The sequence below is a fragment of the Macrobrachium rosenbergii genome, chromosome 23 (assembly GCF_040412425.1).
Source record: "Macrobrachium rosenbergii isolate ZJJX-2024 chromosome 23, ASM4041242v1, whole genome shotgun sequence".
NCBI classification, from domain to species: Eukaryota; Metazoa; Arthropoda; class Malacostraca; order Decapoda; family Palaemonidae; genus Macrobrachium; species Macrobrachium rosenbergii.
Genome location: NC_089763.1, coordinates 23,598,525 through 23,621,369, shown reverse-complemented (window position 1 = coordinate 23,621,369; position 22,845 = coordinate 23,598,525). Strand labels below are relative to the sequence as shown.

General features: G+C 35.8%; 1 protein-coding gene and 1 long non-coding RNA gene across 2 annotated transcripts in view; both read left to right on the top strand.

Moving 5' to 3' along the window:
- Window positions 1-4,983, top strand: part of LOC136851377 (neurotrimin-like) — a 107,070-nt gene extending 102,087 nt beyond the window's left edge. Inside the window, exons 6-7 of the mRNA XM_067125447.1 lie at window positions 1,378-1,546; window positions 4,340-4,983. Of these exons, the coding sequence (XP_066981548.1) occupies window positions 1,378-1,546; window positions 4,340-4,647 (477 nt within the window). The 3' untranslated portion in view covers window positions 4,648-4,983. The remainder of the gene's footprint in view (window positions 1-1,377; window positions 1,547-4,339) is intronic.
- Window positions 4,984-20,066: 15,083 nt separating this feature from the next.
- On the top strand, window positions 20,067-21,955 carry LOC136851181 (uncharacterized). Its single transcript, XR_010856797.1, has 3 exons — window positions 20,067-20,206; window positions 20,895-20,972; window positions 21,569-21,955. It is a non-coding gene; the product is annotated as an uncharacterized lncRNA (long non-coding RNA).
- The last annotated feature ends 890 nt before the right edge of the window (window positions 21,956-22,845 follow it).

Genomic DNA, 22,845 nt, shown 5'->3' with positions numbered 1-22,845 from the left:
AAAAAAAGAAGAAGACGTTCAAAGTGCTTCCTACAAGAGATTATGCACTCACTGATGTCTGAAGGATCGGGTGATGGGATTAGATTCCCTTCATCACGGATTATTGTTGATTACCCTTGCGGATTTACTAGTTCATATTAAGTGACAAGTGACATTCCGTCTCAAAAGTTGGATTATTTTTCAAGTGCTTGAGAGCTTAATTTTAATGGGTATTGCCGCAGTCAGCCTAATTTTTAGGGGTATTTCTGCAATCAGTCTAATTTTAAGGGTTATTTCTGCAATCAGCCTAATTTTAAGGAGTATTTCTGCAGCCAGCCTAATTTTAAGGAGTATTTCTGCAATCAGCCTGATTTTAAGGGGTATTTCTTCAATCAGCCTAACTTTGAGAGGCATTTTCTGCAACCAGTCTCAATACCTAAAGTAATTTTAAGGTGCTGTTTGAAGCAAGAAAAAAAAGGGTCATCTGGGTAATTCATGGCTGAGAACTAGTGAAAAATCTCAACTTCCAAAAGGAATCCCATGACCTAGCGCGAGTAATCCCCGGTAATCTCTGATACTGGGAATCTAATCCTTTCATTTAATCCTTCGGGCATCGGGAAGCCTCTTAAATAGTCTCAGATGTTGCAAGACCGCAGGATCTCTCGTAGGAAGCGCATTGAACTTCCTCTTCTTACATATTTTATGGCAAGATGTTTCCTCAGAGATGATGTTAGGGAAGTAATGTCTGGATGTTTCCTCAGAGAGGATGATGTTTGGGAAGAAATGTCTGGATGTTTCCTCAGAGAAGATGATGTTTGGGGAAAAATGTCTGAATGTTTCTTTTGAGAAGATGATGTTTGGGAATAAATGTCTGGATGTTTCCTCAGAGATGATGTTTGGGAAGAAATGTCTGAATGTTTCCTTTAAGAGGATGATGTTTGGGAAGAAATGTCTGAATGTTTCCTTTGAGAAGATGATGTTTGGGAAGAAATGTCTGAATGTTTCCTCAGAGAAGGTGATGTTTGGGAAGAAATGTCTGAATGTTTCCTCAGAGAAGATGATGTTTGAGAAGAAGTGCCTGAATGTTTCCTCAGAGAAGATGATGTTTGGGAAGAAATGTCTGAATGTTTCCTCAGAGAAGATGATGTTTGGGAAGAAATGTCTGAATGTTTCCTCAGAGAAGTTGATGTTTGGGAAGACATGTCAGTGGTTCCCCAGAGAAGAAGACATGTCAGTGGTTCCCCAGAGAAGATGATGTTTGGGAAGACATGTCAATGGTTCCCCCTGGAAGATGTCAATGGTACCTCAGAGAAGAGGATGTTTGGGAAATGTCTGATGTTCTGGATTGAATATCCTAGATCCTACGTTGACTGGATATCCTCAAACGTTTCCTTCCAGCTCCTCTCCTACGACTCGCCTCGTGGAGGAATCACCGTCGTCACGGAGCACGGAGCGGCCTCGTCCTCCAGGCTGCTCATCCAGAAAGCGTCCGTCACCGACGAAGGGCGCTACACTTGCACGCCCGCGAACGCCGAGCCTTATCACGTCACGGTTCATATCATACCCAGTGAGTATAAGCTGTTTTTTTTCCCAGCCGTTCAGCTAATGCCTTGGTTCGAGGTCTTTCAAAAACAAGTAGAATACGCGCCGAAAAACAGTTTTCTGTAGTGTATAATGCTGTATGAAACTCTTCATGTGCTACAGCATGAAACTCTCAGCCACGACCTGGCAGCGCTCGGTTGCTCCCCAGGTGCAGTCAAGTGAAGATGCGTCGGCGGCTCAGACGAACGTTCATGATAAATTTTCTTGAACCTAATAAATAAAACTACTGAGGCTAGAAGGGCAATTTGGTATGATTTGATGATTGAGGGTGGATGATCAATACCAATTTGCAGCCCTCTAGTCTCAGTAGTTTTTAAGATCTGAGTTCGGACAGAAAAAGTGGGGATGGATAGACAAATAGCCTTCTCAATAGTTTCCTTTTACCGAAAACTAAAACTAAATACTCACAGTCATTTGTTCCCAACAATCAGAGACTTATTCACTCTTTATTCTTATTCATTCTTGGCATGCCTTGGCTCTTAATTATCAAAGAACAGTTTTATTCATTCTAGCACCCCATGATCCCTAATGTTGAAAGAATATTAAAGAATGAGCTCGATACTGGAGTGCTACGCTGTGCTGGAACCGGGTGCTGCCTGGCATGCCTCCCTACCCTCACAGATCCCCACCTGCTTACTCCCCACCTGGGGCGGACAACAGGTTTGCAGGAGGAGGGTGGATGTCTCACCACCCTCTGATCATACTTGCTGCCCCAACCCAGGGGCGGACCTCACTCCCTACTCCTCCATCCCCTACCCTCCCACCCGGGCGGACAAGCAAGTTTGCAGGAGGGAGGATGGATGGTTCCTTACCTACAAACAAGAAAAGATCACTTGGATTTTTCATTATAGAATATTAACAGGCATTTTTTGTAGCAGTGTTTTAAATGCCCACTCTCAATCACTGGTTCCCACCAATCAGAAAGTGTAATTCCTTCTTATTCTGTTTCATTCTTGGCATAGTTTATTTGTTAATATTTAAAGAACATTAAAGAATAGTTGCAGTGGGTTCTTTTTTATCTATCTAGCGCTTTTGACTCTCTAGTGTTGAAAGAATATTAACAAACATTTTTATTATCCATTTCTGGTCCTCCCTGAGTTTGACTGATGACATTACGGTAGCAGTCAGTTCTCTAGATTCGTTCATTATTCTTATAAATAATATTTGTAGTAAGTTTTAGCATTATGATAGGTGAGGCCTATTACAAAATTTCTTTATCATATTTTTAGTCAATAAGTAAATAAATTAATATATACACACACACACATATACACACACACATATATATATATATATATATATATATATATATATATATATATATATATAATAACTATATTTCTCTCTCTCTCTTATATATATATATATATATATATATATATATGTGTGTGTGTGTGTGTGTAAAAAATTTAAACTCTTTCTCAAAACGACACTCTTCAAGAGAATGTTAGATAGAGCATAGTTAGTTAAGAAAATACAGGAAAACAGCAACTTATCAGTCGCAGATCATTATATTATTTCCGAAAAGCCAACTGATGAGAAAATTGACTAGATTAAAATGTACATTCCTCTTCCCGTGTAACATATAGATCGACCGTTTACTCGACGCTGAAAATAATCAAGCAAAGAGTACGAACAAACAACTAATACACTTTTCTGCCTACTGAAGGAGGTAGGAAGGACCCGTCAGGCGAATTCTAGACTCTCTTTCCTTTTCAGAAAAGAAGTTTTGAATACTCTCTTGAATTTCAGCATGTAATTGTTCCCTGTGCAACCGGAAAATTCGACAGGAAACGAACGAAAGCGTCAAGCATCTTTCCTGCCTTGCAATTTCTTCTACTTCAGCTCCCAAAGGAGGCGCTGATTTCCTCAAATAAAATCCCGGACAACACAAATCCTTTTTCCCGACGCATGAAAACTGCATTAGGAAAAATGATGTGTTGGCAGCTACAGATCGTTTAAGCTTTCTCCGGGGTGGGTGGGGTTTGGTGTGGGTATTTTAAGAGATGTTTCTCTCTTGCAGGTGGGGGATTCAAGTGATGTTTTTCTCTCCTGCAGGTGGGGAATCTAAGGAATCTAACTGATGTTTTTTCTCCTACGGGTGGGGAAATTTAAGTGATGTTTTTCTCCTGCAGGTGAGGAATTTAAGTGACGTTTCTCTCCCTGCGGGTAGTGATGGGATGTTTTTTTACAGGTGCTGGAAATTTGATGTTTTTCTCCTGCAGGTGGGGAATTCAAGTGATGTTTCTTTCCTGCAGGTGAGGTAGTTAACTGAGAAATTAAGTGATGTTCCTCTCCATGTTGTTTCTCCCTGCAGGTGATGTGGGAAATTTAAGTGATGTTTCACACCTGCAGGTGGGGAATCTAAGGTGGGAATTTAACTGATGTTTTTCTCTATAATGGGTGGGAATTTAAGTGACAGGTGAAATTGGAAATTTAAGTGAGTTTTTCTCCTGCAGGTGGGAAATTTAAAGTGAATTCAAGTGTTGTTTCTTTCCTGCAGGTGGAATTTGAGTGATGTTTCTCTCCCACAGGTGGGAGTTTTAACGATGTTTTCTCTCTGCTTGTGGGGAAAGTGGTGTTTCTTGAGTTTGGTGGTGTTTCTTTCTCAGATCTCTACAGGTGGGGATGTTTAAATTGTTGTTTCTCTTCTGCTGGTGGGGGATTTCAGCGGTGTTTCTTCCTGTGGGTGGGAATTTAAATGATGTTTCTGTCGTTTCTGTAGGCTGCAATTCCAAGTGATGTTTCTCTCCCGCAGGTGAACACCCGGCGGCCATCCACCACAAGAACGGAACATCCGCTGCCTCCAGCATCCACAGGAGAGCCTACGGAGCCGGGGCATCCCCTCTGACGCTGCTCCTTCTCATCATTCTTTTTCCTCTCTCGTCAATATCGCCGTTCTGCGGCCAAAGGCCCCCCGTGAAGGCTCCAAGGACGGCGGTCTCCAAAAAGCGAGGGGCCTTTGGTCCGCCCGCCGTTTTGGGGACGGCTCCCTCCGCCGTGAGCGACGGCTCCAGGGCGTCCTTTCCTTCCACGAGGCTTCAGGAGGCCGAAACTTACAGATAAAAGGAAGAAAAGGCGTCTTTTCCTGATACGTAGATTTTGAAACTGTGTCCATATTTTGTCTCTTAAGCAGTTGTGTTTTATTTTGGCTGTTGGGTTTTTCGTTGGAGTTTGAACTGACAGTCGAACACCGTCAGATAGTCAGCTGACAAGGTCTTGTCAGTTGAGGAAGTCTGCGTGGCATCCAGTTTGAGAAGAAAAAGAAGAAGATTCGAACACCGTCAGATACTCGCCTCGGGGCATCAGGTCGGCTGACAACGCCCTGTCAACTGAGCAAGCCTGCGTGGCATCCAGTTTGAGAAGAAGAAGAAGAAGAAGAAGAAGAAGAAGAAGAAGAAAGCGTCAGACTATATAAATGTCTTTAACTGTCATGTTTTCATGTGCCTTCCTGTCTTAGACTTTAGAGAGAAAAAAAAAATGCCAGAGATAATTCATGTTAGGGCCTCTGTGATTTTAAAACCCCTTGCGATGAAGACTACTACTACTGCAGCGTTTGCTGATTAAATGGCCAAGTATTTGGTTGCAGAAAGTGTCATAGGAGTTGGTCGAAAGTCTGAAGCAGTGTGCGTAAGCACTAGCAGAAAGAGTGTCTGAAGCAGTGTGGGTAAGCACTAGCAGAAAGAGTATTTGAAGCAGTCTAGGTAAGAACTAGCGAAAGAGTATCTGGAGCAGTGTAGGTAAGCACTAACAGAAAGAGTATCTGAAGCAGTGTGGGTAAGCACTAGCAGAAAGAGTATTTGAAGGAGTATGGGTAAGAACTAGCAGAAAGAGTATCTAAAGCAGTGTGGGTAAGAACTAGCAGAAAGAGTATCTAAAGCAGTGTAGGTAAGAACTAGCAGAAAGAGTGTCTGAAGCAGTGTGGGTAAGCACTAGCAGAAAGATTATCTAAAGCAGTGTGGATAAGCACTAGCAGAAAGAGTGTCTGAAGCAGTGTAGGTAAGCACTAGCAGAAAGAGTGTCTGAAGCAGTGTAGGTAAGCACTAGCCGAAAGAGTGTCTGAAGCAAGTGTAGGTAAGTACTAGCAGAAAGAGTATCTGAGGGATTGTGGGTAAGAACTAGCAGAAAGTGTATCTGAAGCAGTGTGGGTAAGCACTAGCAGAAAGAGTATCTAAACCAGTGTGGGTGAGAACTAGCAGGAAGAGTATCTAAAGCAGCGTAGGTAAGAACTAGCAGAAAGAGTATCTGAAGGAGTGTGGGCAAGCACTAGCAGAAAGAGTATTGTGATAATTACGCGTCTTCGGTGAGTGAGTCTTAAGTGTCATGTTGAGACTTAAAATATCTGTACTGATGTTTTAAATGGTCGAAAGAAAGAGGTAAAATTGAAAATTACCAGAAAGCGCGGAGTGAATCTAAAGTGTCACTTGAGAGTTAAAATATCCGTACTTGTATAAATATTGATGTATTATCGGTCGAAAGAAATAGGTAAACTTGAAAATTACCGGAAAGTGTTCAGTGTCTTAAGTGTCATGTTGAGAATTCAAATATCCGTGCTTATATAAGTATTGATGTATTATTGGTCGAAAGAAACGGGTAAAATTGCAAATTACCAGAAAGTGCTACACGAAAATCCCAGAACACTGACATCGGAGCGAATTCTAGTTGAAATGCCCAAGATTTGAAAATGAAAATGTGAAGATACTTTACGGAAAGTTGGTTTTCACAGCTGGAATGAATGATGTCATCAACCGTATTTCATTGTCATAGGAAATTACGGCCGACAGTCATCAACAACGCCGTTAATTTGGCAACTAATTTATTTGAATCCATGGACAAGTTTGTCATATATTTGTCAACTTCTTTATTTAAGTCCATGGACAGTTTATCATATATTTGTCAACTTATTTATTTAAATCTGTGTTCAAGTTATTCTAGAATATTTGTACGGCATGGGACGACGTGATGACGTCTGCTGGAGATATGTATATATATATATATATATATATATATATATATATATATATATATATATATATATATATATATATATATATATATATATATATATATATATGATAAAAATCATATTTGTCATGACTTCATATGATAGTAGTATAGTATGAAATCGGTTAATGAATTCATCAGAAAACTGGATATTTATATGATGATGATAAAAATCATATTTGGACTTCATACGTTAATGAATTCATCAGTTCATTTAATATTTATAGCAGCTGCTGGATCTTTATATGATGATGATAAAAATCATATTTGTCACGACTTCATACGATAGTAATATATTGGTCATGCGAAAGCTGACGCGTTAATGAACTCATCAGTTCATTTCATATTTATAGAAAGTGATTATAAGCGAGAAAACAGAAGCGAAGCGGGTTGATCAGTTTCACAGGACAGAAAGTGGAAGTGGAGATATGGCCATTAGCCTGTGAAAACAAACTGGAATAGCCTGGTATTGTCATTTGGTCCGGGGGGGTCCCATCTCATCGCGGTTTCACTCTGGGCTTTTGCGACTGCTTTTGGGGAAATGGAAAAATAATACAAAAACAAAAGGATTAAAAAAAAAACATTCTCGATGTGTTTAATCTGTGTTTCCAAGAAACATTATATTTGTAGGATCTATGTTTGGGGTGGAAGGAACCAAATAACTAACTTCTTTTATTCATTCTGAGTAATTCATTCTGATTAACGTTTTCAGTTACGTGGCCTGATGTGATTTGTGCCCCGACGATATTGGCTGGAAAAGAAGCGAGCAAACTCTCAAACGTTAAAATAAAGAAGAAGGCTCTATATTTTTTTTTTCTTTTTTAGAAAATCATGTTTATAGTGAAAGGGATAAGATAACTAACTTTCTTTTCATTCCGAGTAATTCATTCTGAGTAACATTCTCAGTTATGTGTCCTGATGTGATGCGTTCCCAGATGATATCTACATGCCATTCATTTTCAATCGTATATTTTCTTTTTCTCTTCCAAATGAGGTTGGAAAAGAAGCAAGGAAGCACTCAAAACGTAAAATAAAAGAAGGACCTAGGTTTTTATTTACGTTAAAGTTCCATTTGCTTTCCCTTGATTTTCAATCGTATTTTCTTTCTCTCTTCCAAATTAGGTCGGGAAAAGAAGCAAGCAAAGTTTCAAAATGTAAAAGAAAAGAAGAAGGACCTAGGCTTTTATTTTTAACGTCAAGGTTCCCTTTGCTTTCTTCGTAACAGCCATTGCTCGGCCCAACTAAAATAAAAGTTTCAGTTTTTTATTTCCTTGACTGGAATATATCTCGTTTATTTTTTGGGAGCAATTTTTTTTTTCTTTTTTCTGTTATTAAGTTCTGAAAACTATTCTTTCTTCCTCAAGGTTTCTTAGCGAAAACTTTTTTCTTCTTATTTAAAAAATTTTCTTTCGCAAACTTTACGAGGAAATTATATATAAAAATATGAGATCATGTTTTCTTTTCAGATACTCTCGCGGAGAAATTTCTTTCCATTTGCCTCGCGTGAAAATGATTTGTATACTTTATTATTTTATCCAGCTTTATTTTTTCTCTCATTTTATCTCCATCTTCCTTCTACTGAGGAAGAAAGTAAAAAAAAAAGTTTCCTTTTTCTTCTCGTTTGTCGTTTTCTTTTTTTCTTTGATGATTTGTATATTTCGTTTTTGTCAGCTTTATTTTTTGCGAGCTTTATGGCTCGCGCTACGCTGTGCTTTAACCCGGCGCTCATGTCTCCCGTAACCCCCCGATCCCCACCCGGGGCGGACAAACAGGTTTACGGGAGGAGGGAGGACGTGTCATGTCTCCCCTGCCCTCTTGATTCCCCACCTACCCTGCCCCCACCCGCGGCGGACAAACAGGCTTACGGGAGGAGGGAGGACGTGTCATGTCTCCCCCCCTCCCCTACCCCCTCCCGATCCCGGACCAGGTTTGAGGACGGTGGATGTGTCATGTCTCCCTCCCGATCCCCTACAAGGACCTGGGAGGAGGGAGGGGCGTGTCATGTCTCCCCCTCCCTGACCCCTACCTACCCTCTCATACCCGGGCGGACAAACAGGTTTGAGAGGAGGTGGATGTGTCATGTCTCTCCCTATCCCCTACCCCATCCTCACCTGTGGCGGACAAACAGGTTCACAGGAGGAGGGTGGATGTGTCATGTCTCCCCTACCCTCCTGATCCCCCTACCTACCCCTTTCATACCCGGGGCGGACAAACAGGTTTGCAAGGAGGAGGAAGGATGTGTCATGTCTCCCCTAACCTTCTGATCCTCTGCCTACCCCGCCCCCACCCTGGGCGGACAAACAGGTTTACAGGAAAGAGGGAGGATGTGTCATGTCTCCCCACCCTTCCAATCCCCTACCTAACCCCTTACACCCGGGGCGGACAAACAGGTTTGCAGGAGAGGGAGGATGTGTCATGTTCCCCTATCCTCCTGATCCCCTACCTACCCCGCCCCCACAGGGCGGACAAACTGAAAAAAAGATTTTTATTTTGTAGATTTATGTTTTTGTTTTTTCTTCCCACCTATTGTGCGGCAGAGGTTGTTTTATATGTTTTTATCTTTGCCTTTTTCTTCTGATTTTCATTTTGTCAGCTTCATTTTTTTCATTTTTATTTCATTGACCCATTTTATTTCATCTACTGAGGCGAATTTTTTTTAAATCTTCCATCTACTGAGGCGAACGCTTTTTTCTTTACCCCTCTTCTTTTGTTCTGACGCGAATATTACCTGATCTTACCTTTCTTCTTTCGAATTCACCCTTTTCTTCTTTTCTTCGGATGAAGGCACACAGACTCAACTGTGGCATATTTTCTTATTTTTTCCTTTTTCTTTGGAGTATTTTATTGTCAGCTTTATTTTTCCTTCTTTCAATTTCAGTGACCCATCTTCTTCCGTCTACGTGGGCCAATGTTTTCTTTTTATTTTTGTTCTCTTGGGCATTTTTTCTTTCTTTCCCATTTTCTTTTCATTATTTTATTTTGTCAGCTTTATTTTATCTTTGTATTGTATTTCAGTGACCTGTCTTCCGCTTGCTGAGGCGACCGCTTTTTTTTTCTTTTCCTTCTCCTTTCTAGTTTTCTGTAAAAGAAAACTACTCTGACGGCTTTTTCTGTCCGTCCACACTTTTTACTCTCCGCTCTTTTTCTGTCCGCCCTCACATCTTAAAAACTACAGAGGCTAGCGGGCTGCAAATTGGTATGTTGACCATCCACCCTCCAATCATCAAGCATACCAAATTTCAGCCCTGTAGCCTCAGTAGTTTTTATTTTATTTAAGGTTAAAGTTAGCCATAATCGTGCTTCTGGCAACGATATAGGACAGGCCACCACCATGCCGTGGTTAAAGTTTCATGGGCCGCTGCTCATACAGCATTATACCGAGACCACCGAAAGATAGATCTATTTTCGGTGGCCTTGATTATAAGCTGTAGCGGCTGTACAGAAAACTCGATTGCGCCGAAGAAACTTCGGCCCAATTTTTGTACTTGTTTCTTCTTCTGAAGCGTTGTCTTCAATTCTCCTAATTGTCTTCTGTTTCCTCCTCGTCTCAGCCGCCGCTAGAGAGCGCTGGAGTGTCTTCCCAAGTTTCTATTACTCTCCTTTTTATTTTTCCTCTTTTTTATTTTCCTCTTTTTATTTTTTTTCCTCTTTATTTTTTTCCTCTTTTTATTTTCCTCTTTATTTTTTCCTCTTTTTTTTTTTCCTCTTTTTATTTTTTTCCTCTTTTTACTTTCCTTTGCCATTTGCTGGAAGAGGGGTTTTATTTTTTTTTAGGGTATGAGATGGCGAGTGATATATACAATACAATTATGTTGAGTTTTTTTTTGAGTTTGGGTTTGCTGTGATGACTGGGAATGCATCTGTGGTTGAGTTTCTGCTTGGAAGAATTTTTATGTTTTTTTGCGTATGTTGGTGGAGTCATCTTGCATAAAACATGCGTGTATGTATGTATGTATGTATATACATATATATATATATATATATATGTATATATATTCATATATATATATATATATATATATATATATATATATATATATATATATATATATATATATATATATATATATATATATATATATATATATATATATATGCATATATATATGTATATACATATATATGCATATATATAATATATAATTTTACATATATTATTTATATATATACATATATATATTCATATGTACATATATATTATCTGCGGCCCTCAGAGACGAACGAAAAATACAGGGTGCGGCATAAGTAACGCCCTTTTTAATTTTATATCTTAAAATGTATATTTTCTTTATTTTCTTTAGTTAATATGCTAAATCTTCATTTTTTCAGATATTTTATACAACCATGAGATTAACAAAGGAACAGAGAGTAAAAGCAATTCAATTGTACTATCAAAACAATAAAAATGGTGCTGAAACCGCAAGATTGTTATCAGCTGAATTTAACATCCCAAGGGTGCAAAGCCGAAATATCACAAGCTTGATTAGAAAACTTGAATCCACAGGAAGTGTAAGTGATGCTCAAAGAGCGGGTAGGCCAGTTGTTGCAACAAGCTTAGAAAAGTCCAATGAACTACAAGAATCGTTGCTGGGTTCTCCTCAAAAATCCAGTAGGCGTCTTTCTGCAGAGTTAGCAATTAGTATTTTTATTGAACATTATTAAACCGAATAAGCGTTATATTAATTTTGTTAATATATTATATTAATCTATTAACCTGTGGCAATACATTCATGTTCGAAAAGATAAAGGATAATCAAAAAGGCTTTAATTTTGCTCCACTTAAACAAAGGGCGTTACTTATGCCGCGCCCTTATATAATGTGACCCTCACACTAAAAGGTTTAAAGACCCCTGAACAAGAACGACAGCTAGAGAAACGTACATGTGGTCCTATCCCTTAACAGCTCTATTGCCAATACGAACCCTTGCCCCCCACAATAAAATTCTATTGAAACGGTTCACACACACATATTTTAGTGACACCAAACACTGGAAGGTCGATTCTGAACATTCTGAATGAGTTCTGTTGTGTTTCGTTCTCTACCAATATATATGAAATGAAATACAGTTTCAACGCTTGCCGCCAGGACGACAAAATCAAGTTTTGTTTGAAGCCATTCAAAACTAAGCATTACGAAAACACATGAAATTTGCGTAGCTCAAACGAAAGCGAAGTGGATGATGATTCCATTTTGGCTGCGTGGAATTCCAGCACCTTTGGATTTCAGAGTTCTGGCTTCCCAGAAGTAAATTCCCATTGTTGGCCCGTTCAAGTGATTGCTGCCTACGTCCAGACGCAAATTACGTCTCAAACTAGCGTCAGCTTTGCAACATGACGTGAACTTCCTTTGTAAAGCTTTGCAAAATTTGTAATTTTGTATTCTTCTGTTGCTGAGTTAAGCTCGTCCAGCGAGGTGAATTTCGCTGCGAGGTTTGGGGCGAAGATGTAAACATAAAGTGTCACGTTAACAGGGCGCATGCGCTGATTTGGAGTTTTTGCGCGTGCGCTGTATTTATCAGCAGACTTTTAAAGCACATTGTACGGGCTCGTATTTGTAGCCACTTCGTTTCAGAAAGGTGTCAAAGTTGTTTCCCCTCCAGGAATTGAACCTTGGTTTTTCGCTGTGCAAGGGAAGGATAGAACCGCTAATGAATAGCGTATATATGTACTGAATATATATATATATATATATATATATATATATATATATATATATATATATATATATATATATATATATATATATATATATATATATCTATATATACACACATACATACATACATACACATATACATACACTGCGTGCATGAAGTCAATTAAACTCAAGAAATATTAACAGATGAACAATGACTTTAACATTAAAAGAAAGACAAATCATTTTCAATTCATATCATGATTAAAATACCTGTTGCACGTTTTTTTAAAAGTTATTAATTTTCCTTAAGGTTTTTTTTTTTTTGTAATTCTCTTTCTGCTTCCCTTCCCCCACCTTTATTCCCTTCCTCCTTTTCCTCCGTATGTTCCCCTTCAGACCTGGGCTAGAAAAGGGTATCTGGTTATTTCGTCACACTGGCCAACGCACTTGAAAGATAAACACGTTTTTATGGACTAATAATTGCTTTAGTTCTACCTTTTAATTTTAATTTTGATTTTAATTTTAATTCTATAGCGGTGATATTTTCAGTGGAACGAAAAAATATTAGTGTCAAAAGAATGATAATAATTTTAAATTTTTATTTTATAGTGTTGATATTTTCCATGGAATAAAAAATATAATAATGTCAAAAGAATAATAATGATTTTTTAAATTTTAATTTTAACTTTATTTTGGTGATATTTTCCATGGAGAGAAAAATATAACTGTCAAAAGAATGATAATGATTTTTAATTTTAATTTTAAGTTTATTGTGGTGATATTTTCCATGGAGTGAAAAATATAATAATGTCAAAGGAATGATAATCGTTTTTAATTTTAATTTTAATTTTATAGTGGTGATATTTTACATGGAACGAAAAATATGACAATGTCAAATGAATAATATTAATTGTTTGTAAATCTATTTGAGTAGATTCATTTACTCCTCTACTTTGTAATCTAATGTAAATGCTGTTTGTAAAAGATAAATGTTGAAACTGAAATTGGCTTTTTTCTTCATTTACTCATCCTATATGCATGTATGTATGTATGTATGTATGTATGTATGTATGTATGTATGTATGTATATGTATATATATATATATATATATATATATATATATATATATATATATATATATATATATATATATATGTGTGTGTGTGTGTGTGTGTGTGTGTGTGTGTGTGCAAAAACATTATTTTGAACTAATGTCATAAAATTCAGAAACAAAAATACCCAATAATATTTATGAACATATATGACGAATCAAAATTAAATGATAAAATAGGTCCCGATATTAAAAATAATAAAAAAAATGTTGATACAGCAATTTACAAAACATTTGAAAAACTTAAAAGAATGAGGTTCAAGTTAGTCTTGGCAACTACCGTAGAGTTACAAACTACCCTGTAAGTTACAGAACGGAGGCAGTTCAGTCTGTATTCAAAGGTGACAGTGATAACATACAGAGGTTTATGGAATGGAATGGCATATAGAGTTTAGGGCAAAGACCAAGCACTGGGAGCTATGAGGTCATTCATTGCTGGAAAGGAAATTGTGAGTAGGTAGGTTTGAAAGTTGTAACAGGAGGAAAACCTCGCTGTATCACTTTGAAACAATTGTTAGGAGATGGAAGAAAGATAATATGAATGGAGGTAGGGTAAAAGGAATGAAAGGGGTTGCAGCTAGGGGCCTAAGGAAGGGACGCTGCAAAGAACCTTTAGTAATGCATACAGTGCACGGAGTGAGGTGCACTGCGGGCACTCCCCCCCTACGGGGCATACAGAGGTTTAAATCCGGGTAAGAGTGAGTTGCAGTTTTGTGCTTTTTGCAAAGATCGTAGAATCAGTGGAATCAGTGTAAGTGCTTTGTAATTCATATTTCCGAAGGTTCATTGACTTATATAAAGCATTCGCTAAATAGCGTACTAGCTTGTTGATAAAGAAGTTCCTCGCTGGGTGAGCGGGTTCCGTTCTCAGCTACCACTCTGTTGGTCGCGAGTTCGAATTCCGACCGGCCAGTGAAGAACAAGAGAATTTGTTTCTTGTGATAGAAATTCATTTCTCGCTATAATGTGGTTCGGATTCCACAATAATTGTAAGGTAACCAATTGGTTTCTTAGCCACGTAAAAATAAATCTAATCCTTCGGGTAGCCCTAGAGCTTTAATAAGTGGTCTGGTTAAACTAAGATATACTTAACTTTTGATACACAAAGAAAGATATTTAAAAGTAGAATCATTACAGTAACAATGGTTTTGCGCTTTTGCAAAGATCGCAGAATCAGTGTAAGTTATTTATAATTCATATATCCCAAGGTTCATTGACAAATATAAAGCATTCGCTAAATACTGTACCAGCTTATTGGTACACAAAGAATATAATATTTAAAAGTAGAGTGTTTACAATAAATAGACAATTGCTTCAACATGAATTGAGAAACTTTCTTGTTATTCTTGAAACAATTTTATTTTGAAGATAAAATACAGGAGCATTTCTGGTCTGGGAGGGCGTTTTTTGAGAGAGAGAGAGAGAGAGAGAGAGAGAGAGAGAGAGAGAGACAGACAGACAGACAGACAGAGAGAGAGAGAGAGTTGAAAAGTGTCAGTGAAATTCAAAGTTCCGCTTTTATATATTTAAAAGCACTGATAGGCTATTAAATGACAAGCTTTTCTATCCTAGAGAGAGAGAGAGAGAGAGAGCTGAAAAGTGTCAGTGAAGTTCACAGTTCCGCTTTTATATATTTAAAAGCCTTGATAGGCTATTAAATGACAAGTTTTTATCCTAGAGAGAGAGAGAGAGAGAGTGTCAGTGAGAGTTCCCTTTTATATTTAAAAGCCTTGATAGGCTATTAAACAACAAGCTATTCTAGTGTAAAGAGAGAGAGAGAGAGAGAGAGACTTGAAAAGTATCAGTTAAATTCAAATTCCTCTTTTGATATATTTAAAAACACTGATAGTCAATTAAATGACAAGCTATTCTAGTCTAGAGAGATAGAGAGAGAGAGAGAGAGAGAGAAAGAAAGAGACCCTTCCCTCAATGCGTTCTTAAAAGTAAATCTGATATCAAGACTCAGGCACAGCAAGCTTATAATGGACCACAACCTACATTTGTTTAATGGAGAAAAAAAACACAGATATTTTTAAAATGCAACAAAATGTGTTTCCTTCTTGTGATGAATAATAACCACAGCTTTTAGTTCCCTTTCGATTCGACAGCACGGGTTCAGTCTCTGGCAATTATTTGTGAAATAGGTAGGTATTAAAAAATCGAGATTTTCTCAGAAGGGAAAACGAGCTTCCAAAACAGACTGAATATTTGACGGCAGATCTTGAATTATAGAAAGAGATATAGAAGAGATATCAATTTGATCATTTTCACTGAAGAACTTTTTTTACGAACGGGAAAATAGCATTTTAACCCTGTATTTTTAAATTAAGGTTTAGTTAATTTAGCCTTTTGAGTCTGAATTAGCTCTCCTTCCAGTTATAAAAATCTATTAATCGATCATTTTCGCTAAAGAATTTTTTAAACCGTAGGGAAGATACCTCAGAAACACTGTATTTTTAAACTAATTAGTTAATTTTAGCCTTTGAGTTTTAATTATCTCTCCCTGCAATTATAAAATCTTACTTGAGATGGCTAATCGATTCATTGCTCAATTTCATCGAGACCCTTACCAGAATATTTCGGCCTGAAAAAATGCAAAAAAAAAAAAAAAATCATTCGTTTAACTCTTTCATCATTCAATTCGACAGATCTGATTGCAGGAGCGAAAATTCTAAAGGACGGACCAGAGTAAAAATAAAAATAAAAAAAACTCCTTTTTTTGTAACATGCATCATTATTCATTTCGAGATTTGAAGCTTTCAGGCAACGCGCGTTCTGTAAAACAAGTGAAATCTAAAAGTCTGGATATGTCACAAATCAAAACGATGTCAAAAAAATATATATATACATATATATATATATATATATATATATATATATATATATATATATATATATATATATATATATATATATATATATATATATATATTTTCCGGACTTCATGCCAAAAAACTAAGCTCACAATTTCAGTGGGCGCGTTCAGGAATACCTTTTCGAAATGCGAGGATAAAGAGCGACTTTGCAAAACTTCCTGCTCATTGAAGATTTTTAATAGACGGGGAATAAAATTTAGTGGTTTTTACGTTCAGAAATTGCGCTTTTCAGAAACTTCGGAAAAATGCGTTTCCATTTTGAACATAACGTGAGAGTTTTGGCTTTCGCGAATCATGAAGAAACTCCCGATGATATTTCTGTAATAGATAAAATTAATCAGAGGTAATTTTTTTCGTTTCATCTTGAAGTTCTGAGTGAAATCAAGGTTGCAAAAGCGATGCAAGTTGCTCTTGATAATTTTCCCGTGAAACGGAATTTCGAAAATGCATTTCATTGTTACGTAACTTCTGTTATATCCGATTGAGAAAGTCTATCTTTAGGATAAATATATAAATAATTGTCTTGATACGTTATAGAGAGAGAGATACTAGTTGAGTGATTGGAATTCAGTAAGCTAATATATATATATATATATATATATATATATATATATATATATATATATATATATAGAGAGAGAGAGAGAGAGAGAGAGAGAGAGAGAGAGAGAGAGAGAGAGATCAGCTGAGTGATCAGAATAAAAAAAAAAAAGCTATATGGCGTTTAATTATGAATCCTATTTGTGTATGTATGTATGTATGTATGTACCGGTTGAATGATTAAAATTCAATAAGTTAAAAAGAGAGAGAGAGAGAGAGAGAGAGAGAGAGAGAGAGAGAGAGAGAGAGAGGGATATCAGTTGAGTGATGAGAATTAAAAAAAAAAATAAGCTACATGGTGTTTAATTATGAATCCTATGTATGTATGTAACATCTGAGTGATTAAAATTCAAAAGTTAAGAGAGATGGAGAGAGGGATGTCAGTTGAGAGATGAGAATTTAAACGTTATATAGTGTTTAATTATGAGTCTCTAGTATGTATGTATGTATGTATGTATGTATGGATGTATGTAAATTCAGAGAGAGAGCTAGAGAACTTTGGCCCAGAAATTCGTCCCTGAGAGCAGCGTATGAAATGGCCATATGGGAATGGTCGCGTCACATCTCGAATGGCCTTGAATATGGCAATTAAGGAACAAGGTCGACCTTGTTTGCTAGACTTGGGTAATATTGATTTTGAGAAGCAATATTATTTAAGAGACCGTGTGTATTATACAATTGCCGATGGCTGATTTCTCGTATATTTGTACAGTAACAAATGTGGTATGTTTCAGTAGAATATTAATTAAATATTAAAAATACAAAAGTTTATGTTTGAACGGCAGTATATTTTTGCAGAAACAAATGAGTTCTGTTACAGCAGAATATTTACAGAAATCCTTCAAAATTCGCAATTTTATGTGTGGATGGCATTACATTTGTGTATTTGTTAATGCTATTTTGTGTTTTTACACTATTTTGATAATATTTATTTGAAGCTGCATAGTTAGTGTTAAACATTTGAGTTATCTGACAAAAAAAAACAAGCTTCAGTAATGCATAATTAAAATGACGTTTTCACATGATTTTGACAATGTTTATTTGAAGTTTTATAGTTACTTTTAAACATAGTAATGCATTAAACTCATATTTTTACATAATTTTGACAATATTTTTTTTGAAGTTGCACAATTACTGTTAAACATTTTAGTTATCTATCAAAAACTAATCTTCGGCATTAAACTCATATTTTTTATATGATTTTGAAAACATTTATTTGAAGTTGCATAATTACTTTTAAATATTTCTGTTATCTATCAAAAAAATACTTTAGAAATGCATGAAACTCATAATGTTACATAATTTTGATAATATCTATATAAAGTTTATAGTTACTTTTATATATTTTTGTTATCTGTCAAAAACTAACCTTCAATAATGCATTAAACCCATATTTTTTTGCATAATTTTGATAATATTTATTTAAAGTTTTATATTTACTGTTAAATATTTTATTTATATATCAAAATAACCAACATTCAGTTACGCGTTAAACTCATATTTTTACATAGTTTTTATAATATTTATTTAAAGTTTACAGTTATTTTTTATTAAATATTTTAGTTTACATCAAAACAACAAGCATTCAGTTATGCATTAAAATCATATTTTTACATAAATTTGATAATATTTATTTAAAGTTTATAGTTATTTTTAATAAATATTTTATGTATATATCACAACAGCCAAAATTCAGTTATGCATTAAAGTCATATTTTTACGTGATTTTGATAATCTTTATTTGAAGTTTATAGTTACACTTAAACATTTTAGTTATCTATCAAAACAACCAACATTCAGTTATGCATTTAAATCATATTTATCATGATTTTTATCATATTTATTTGAAGTTTATAGTTATTTTTATTACATATTTTAGGTATATATCAACAAACATTCAGTTATGCATTAAAATCATATTTTTACATAATTTTGATAATATTTAAAGTTCTAGTTATTTTTAATAAATATTTTAGTTATATATTAAAACAACCAAAATTCAGTTATGCATTAATTAAACTTATATTTGTACGTGATTTTTTAAATATTTAATTGAAGTTTCTAGTTACTTTGAATATTTTTGTTATAGAAAACCCAACCACATAATTTTGATAATATCTGTTAAAATTTAGACTCACTTTTAAATATTTCTGTTATCTATCAAAAACCAACCTTCAGTAATGCATTCAACTTATGCGACCTTTCAGTAATTCTTCTAAAGCACACAAGATTAAAATCTTTGCTTGGGGCGAAACCACAAACCCCGTAGGGGCTTCGTCGGATTAAATTGTTCCTCTCTATAATATTTTTCCTGTGCTTTCTCTCTGAAGTCTCTGGGACGTACGGAAATATTTCTAGCAATAAAATATCGGAATGTTTCTCCTGCTAGAATGTACCTCACGTGGTGCACTGTAGGCATTACTAGCTGCAACACCTTTCATTCCTTTTACTGTACCTCCTTTCATATTGTCTTTCTTCCTTCTGACTTTCCACCACCTCTAACAATTGTTTCATAGTGCAACTGCTTTGAGGTTTTCCTCCTGTTACACATTTCAGAGCTTCTTACTGTCAGTTGCTCTTTCGGCGTTGAGTGACCTCGTAGGTCCCAGCGCTTGGTCTTTGGCCTAAATTCTATATTGTATTCTATTCTGTTCTCTTGTTGGAATAAAAAAAAATAGTAGTAAAAAGTTCTACAATATGAAAAAAAATTAAGTACGCTGAAAATCATCACTTTTACAAGGTGAACGTTTCTGAAAAATTCAAATCTGCAAATAAAAAATAATTCATTTAATTTACAATTGCCAAAAAAATTCACTTAATTCAAATTCGTTAGGTGGAAGTAGTTGAAAAAACCTCTACGAAAAAATAAAGCACAATACGTCACCACTTTCCACTTCCATTGTCATAGCTAAAAATTCAAATTTGCCAAAAAAAAAGTTAATTTATTTCAGTTTCCTTTATGGAAAAGTAATGGGAAAAAAACTCCTACAAAATAAAAAAAAAAAATAAGAACGATGAACACCATTTGCCACTTTCAATGTCACAGCTAAAAATTAGAATCTGCAAAAAGAAAAATAAAAACACTTCACTCAAATGCGTTTTTCATCTGAAACTTTTGTTTTTAACGAAATGTGGCGATCTGAAACGTCTAATGTTTTTCCTGCTTCTAATTGGAGCTGTTTTTAGGCTCCTTGGCAGTTGAGCAGTTTCCCCGGGCTTCCACCCTCCTTGGTTGATCTGTGACGTCAGTGGAAACCAAACTGCGGAGTCAGGTGCCATCTTGGATCACAGTAACGTTTTATTCGTTAGTGCGAGTTTGAATAACGCGGTTTGGAACGTAGGCCTATAAGCGTAGGTCTATCTGGAGATCGAGTGGTTAATGGCGTTCTCTACAGGTGAGACGTGTTTGATAATAGTTTTATTGCTTTATATTTCATATTAATGCCATACTTTGGTCTTCTGTGATTTAATGTTATTGATACCTTAGTTTCGTGTTATTGATGCCTTAGTTTCGTGTTATGGATACGTAATCAATGTTCTTGATTTTTGTTTTATGTTATAGATGCTGAAGTGTAATACTTTTGATTCTTCATGTTTTTGATGCCTAGTTGTTAACGGTGTCTAGTCTGTTGTTAGGATGTAAATATAATTTTTGTTAGGATGTAAATATAATTTTTGCCTGAATAGGATTAATAATTCCTAGTCTGTTAGGATGTAAATTCTGAGATGTGAATATTTTTGCCTGAATAGGATTTGTACTTCCTAGTCTGCTGTTAGGATGTAAATGTAACTTTTTCCTGAATAGGATTTTTACTATTGTTTTCGATGCCTAGTTCAATGTTAACGGTGCCTAGTCTGTTAGGATGTAAATATAACTTTTGCCTGAATAGGATTTGTACTATTTTCGATGCCTAGTTTAATGATAACGGTGCCTAGTCTGTTGTTAGGATGTAAATATAATTTTTGCCTGAACAGGATTTGTACTTCCTAGTGTTAGGATGTAAATATAATTTTTGCTTGAATAGGATTTATAATTTTGCCTGAATAGTGTTTATACTCAAGTTAATATTTACTTCATCACAGGAGCTGATCTGTTGCTGCCAATTGTAACCGCGTTAACTACTTCTTCTTTAAGGGTGAGCAAGAAGATAGGAAACCACGGTAAGTGTTTTAAGTTTTAATTTTATTATTTCTCAAACTCTTTAACCTCCACATCGCCCAGGGGCGGTGCCTCTGGAGCGATGGGAGGTTAGCTTCCTGTGACTTCTTATGGTGGGTCGAAAGACCTATCGTAAGAAGTAATCGGGAGGTTTTTTTTTTTTTAAGTTTATCAACATTAGGTTTAAGGCTTTTAGACTTGTAATGAATTAAAACTTTACTAATGATTTACTAAAGTTTGACTTGCAAATTTCTTGATTGAATAACTTAAGTTTGGCACTAAATTAAATATTCAGCTTTTGATTAATTTTAATTTGTAGAAAGCAGTATTCTATAATTGTATTAAAATCATTGAGGATTTTCAGATTTAGACAAATACTGTAATGTAAAAAATCACGAATCCCAGTTAAAATCCCAGTTAAAATCCCAGTTAAAATCCCAGTTAAAATCCCAGTTAAAATCCCAGTTAAAATCCCAGTTGGATGAAAACTTACTGTACAAAATAGAATTAAATTTTCAGACTTGAGAGTTTAGTCATAGGGTATATCGACACACTATTGGTTCTGTTAATATTCTGCCGCTGTTCTTTTGACTTGCAGAATACCCGACTGACAAGGAACAAGTGAGGGAGCTCTAAACTCTAGGCAAATGTTTCGGCGACATCCAAACGGGCAATCACAAGTGTATAATATCTTCGTAACTTCTCTTAACAGCGAATGAAGAAACCTCGGAAGAAATCTGTAGGCTGTAAACTGTAGTGGAAACGTTCCAGGTGCCTAAAACAGTGTTTTGACAATTGTAGTGATTGTCTGTTGTGTAAGGCGTGGTGTCGGTTTGTCTTAGTACATCGATTATGTTTTCTTCTATGGTTTCTTGACTCCTAATCGTATATTTGGTGTGACAGCTGAGACAACTTATGTATTGATCAAGGGTTATGTATTGATCCTGCACGCATAAAGTTATAAACTGTAATGTATATATGAAAAGTGAGACTTTCTTTATTGATCCTGCACGCATAGTTATAAACTGTAATGCATATATGAAGTGAGACTAGAGATCTCTTGATCCTTCACGCATAAAGTTATAAACTGCAATGTATATAAGAGAAGTGAAACTAGATCTGTGTTGATCTTGCACGCAACTTACTGCAATGCATATATGAAAAGTGAGACTAGTTCTTTGATCCTGCACGCATGAAGTTATAAACCGTTATAAACTGCTGTGCATATATAAGTAATATTAGGCAGTTTTAAGATCCATAACTACTGTTTAACAAAAGTACTTGCAGGAAACCAATTATTAAACAATAACTTACGCCAGGACTTTTATGGTTCTTAAGGCGATATCAAGTCCAAAAGTAGTTGGGAGAAAATTAACTGCTGGAACGCTAAATAGCGTGATAAACAATTACTAGTATGAACTGCATTCTGGAGAGCAAAGCATTAATTCACAAACTTAAGTCGTATTTAACGAGAGTATGCGCTTTGAATACTCTGTAAGTGGTTGCTAAATTTGGGAAACTTTTAAATTCTCTGGTAAATTCATTACAATCGGTACTGGTAAAGTCTCGAGAGAGAGAGAGAGGGAGGGAGAGAGCGCTGTTATATTCAGGTATTCTCCAATGACTTGCCCCGTCAGTTCAGAAACCGTTGGTGGTGGTTGTGGAGCAGCAAAGTCGTTGGTTTAATTTGGAAGTCAATCCGCATGGAATCTTGACTTTAAAATTTGCATTGACTAGTCTACTATAGTCGCTCTAATGTAGAAATAATTTCTAGCAGTTTCAGGTGTTTTAAGTGTCTGGTTACTTTTACGAGTTTGAATTCTGGGTAAAGTAATAAAAACTTTGATCCAAGGATTAGACTAATACGGCTGGCTA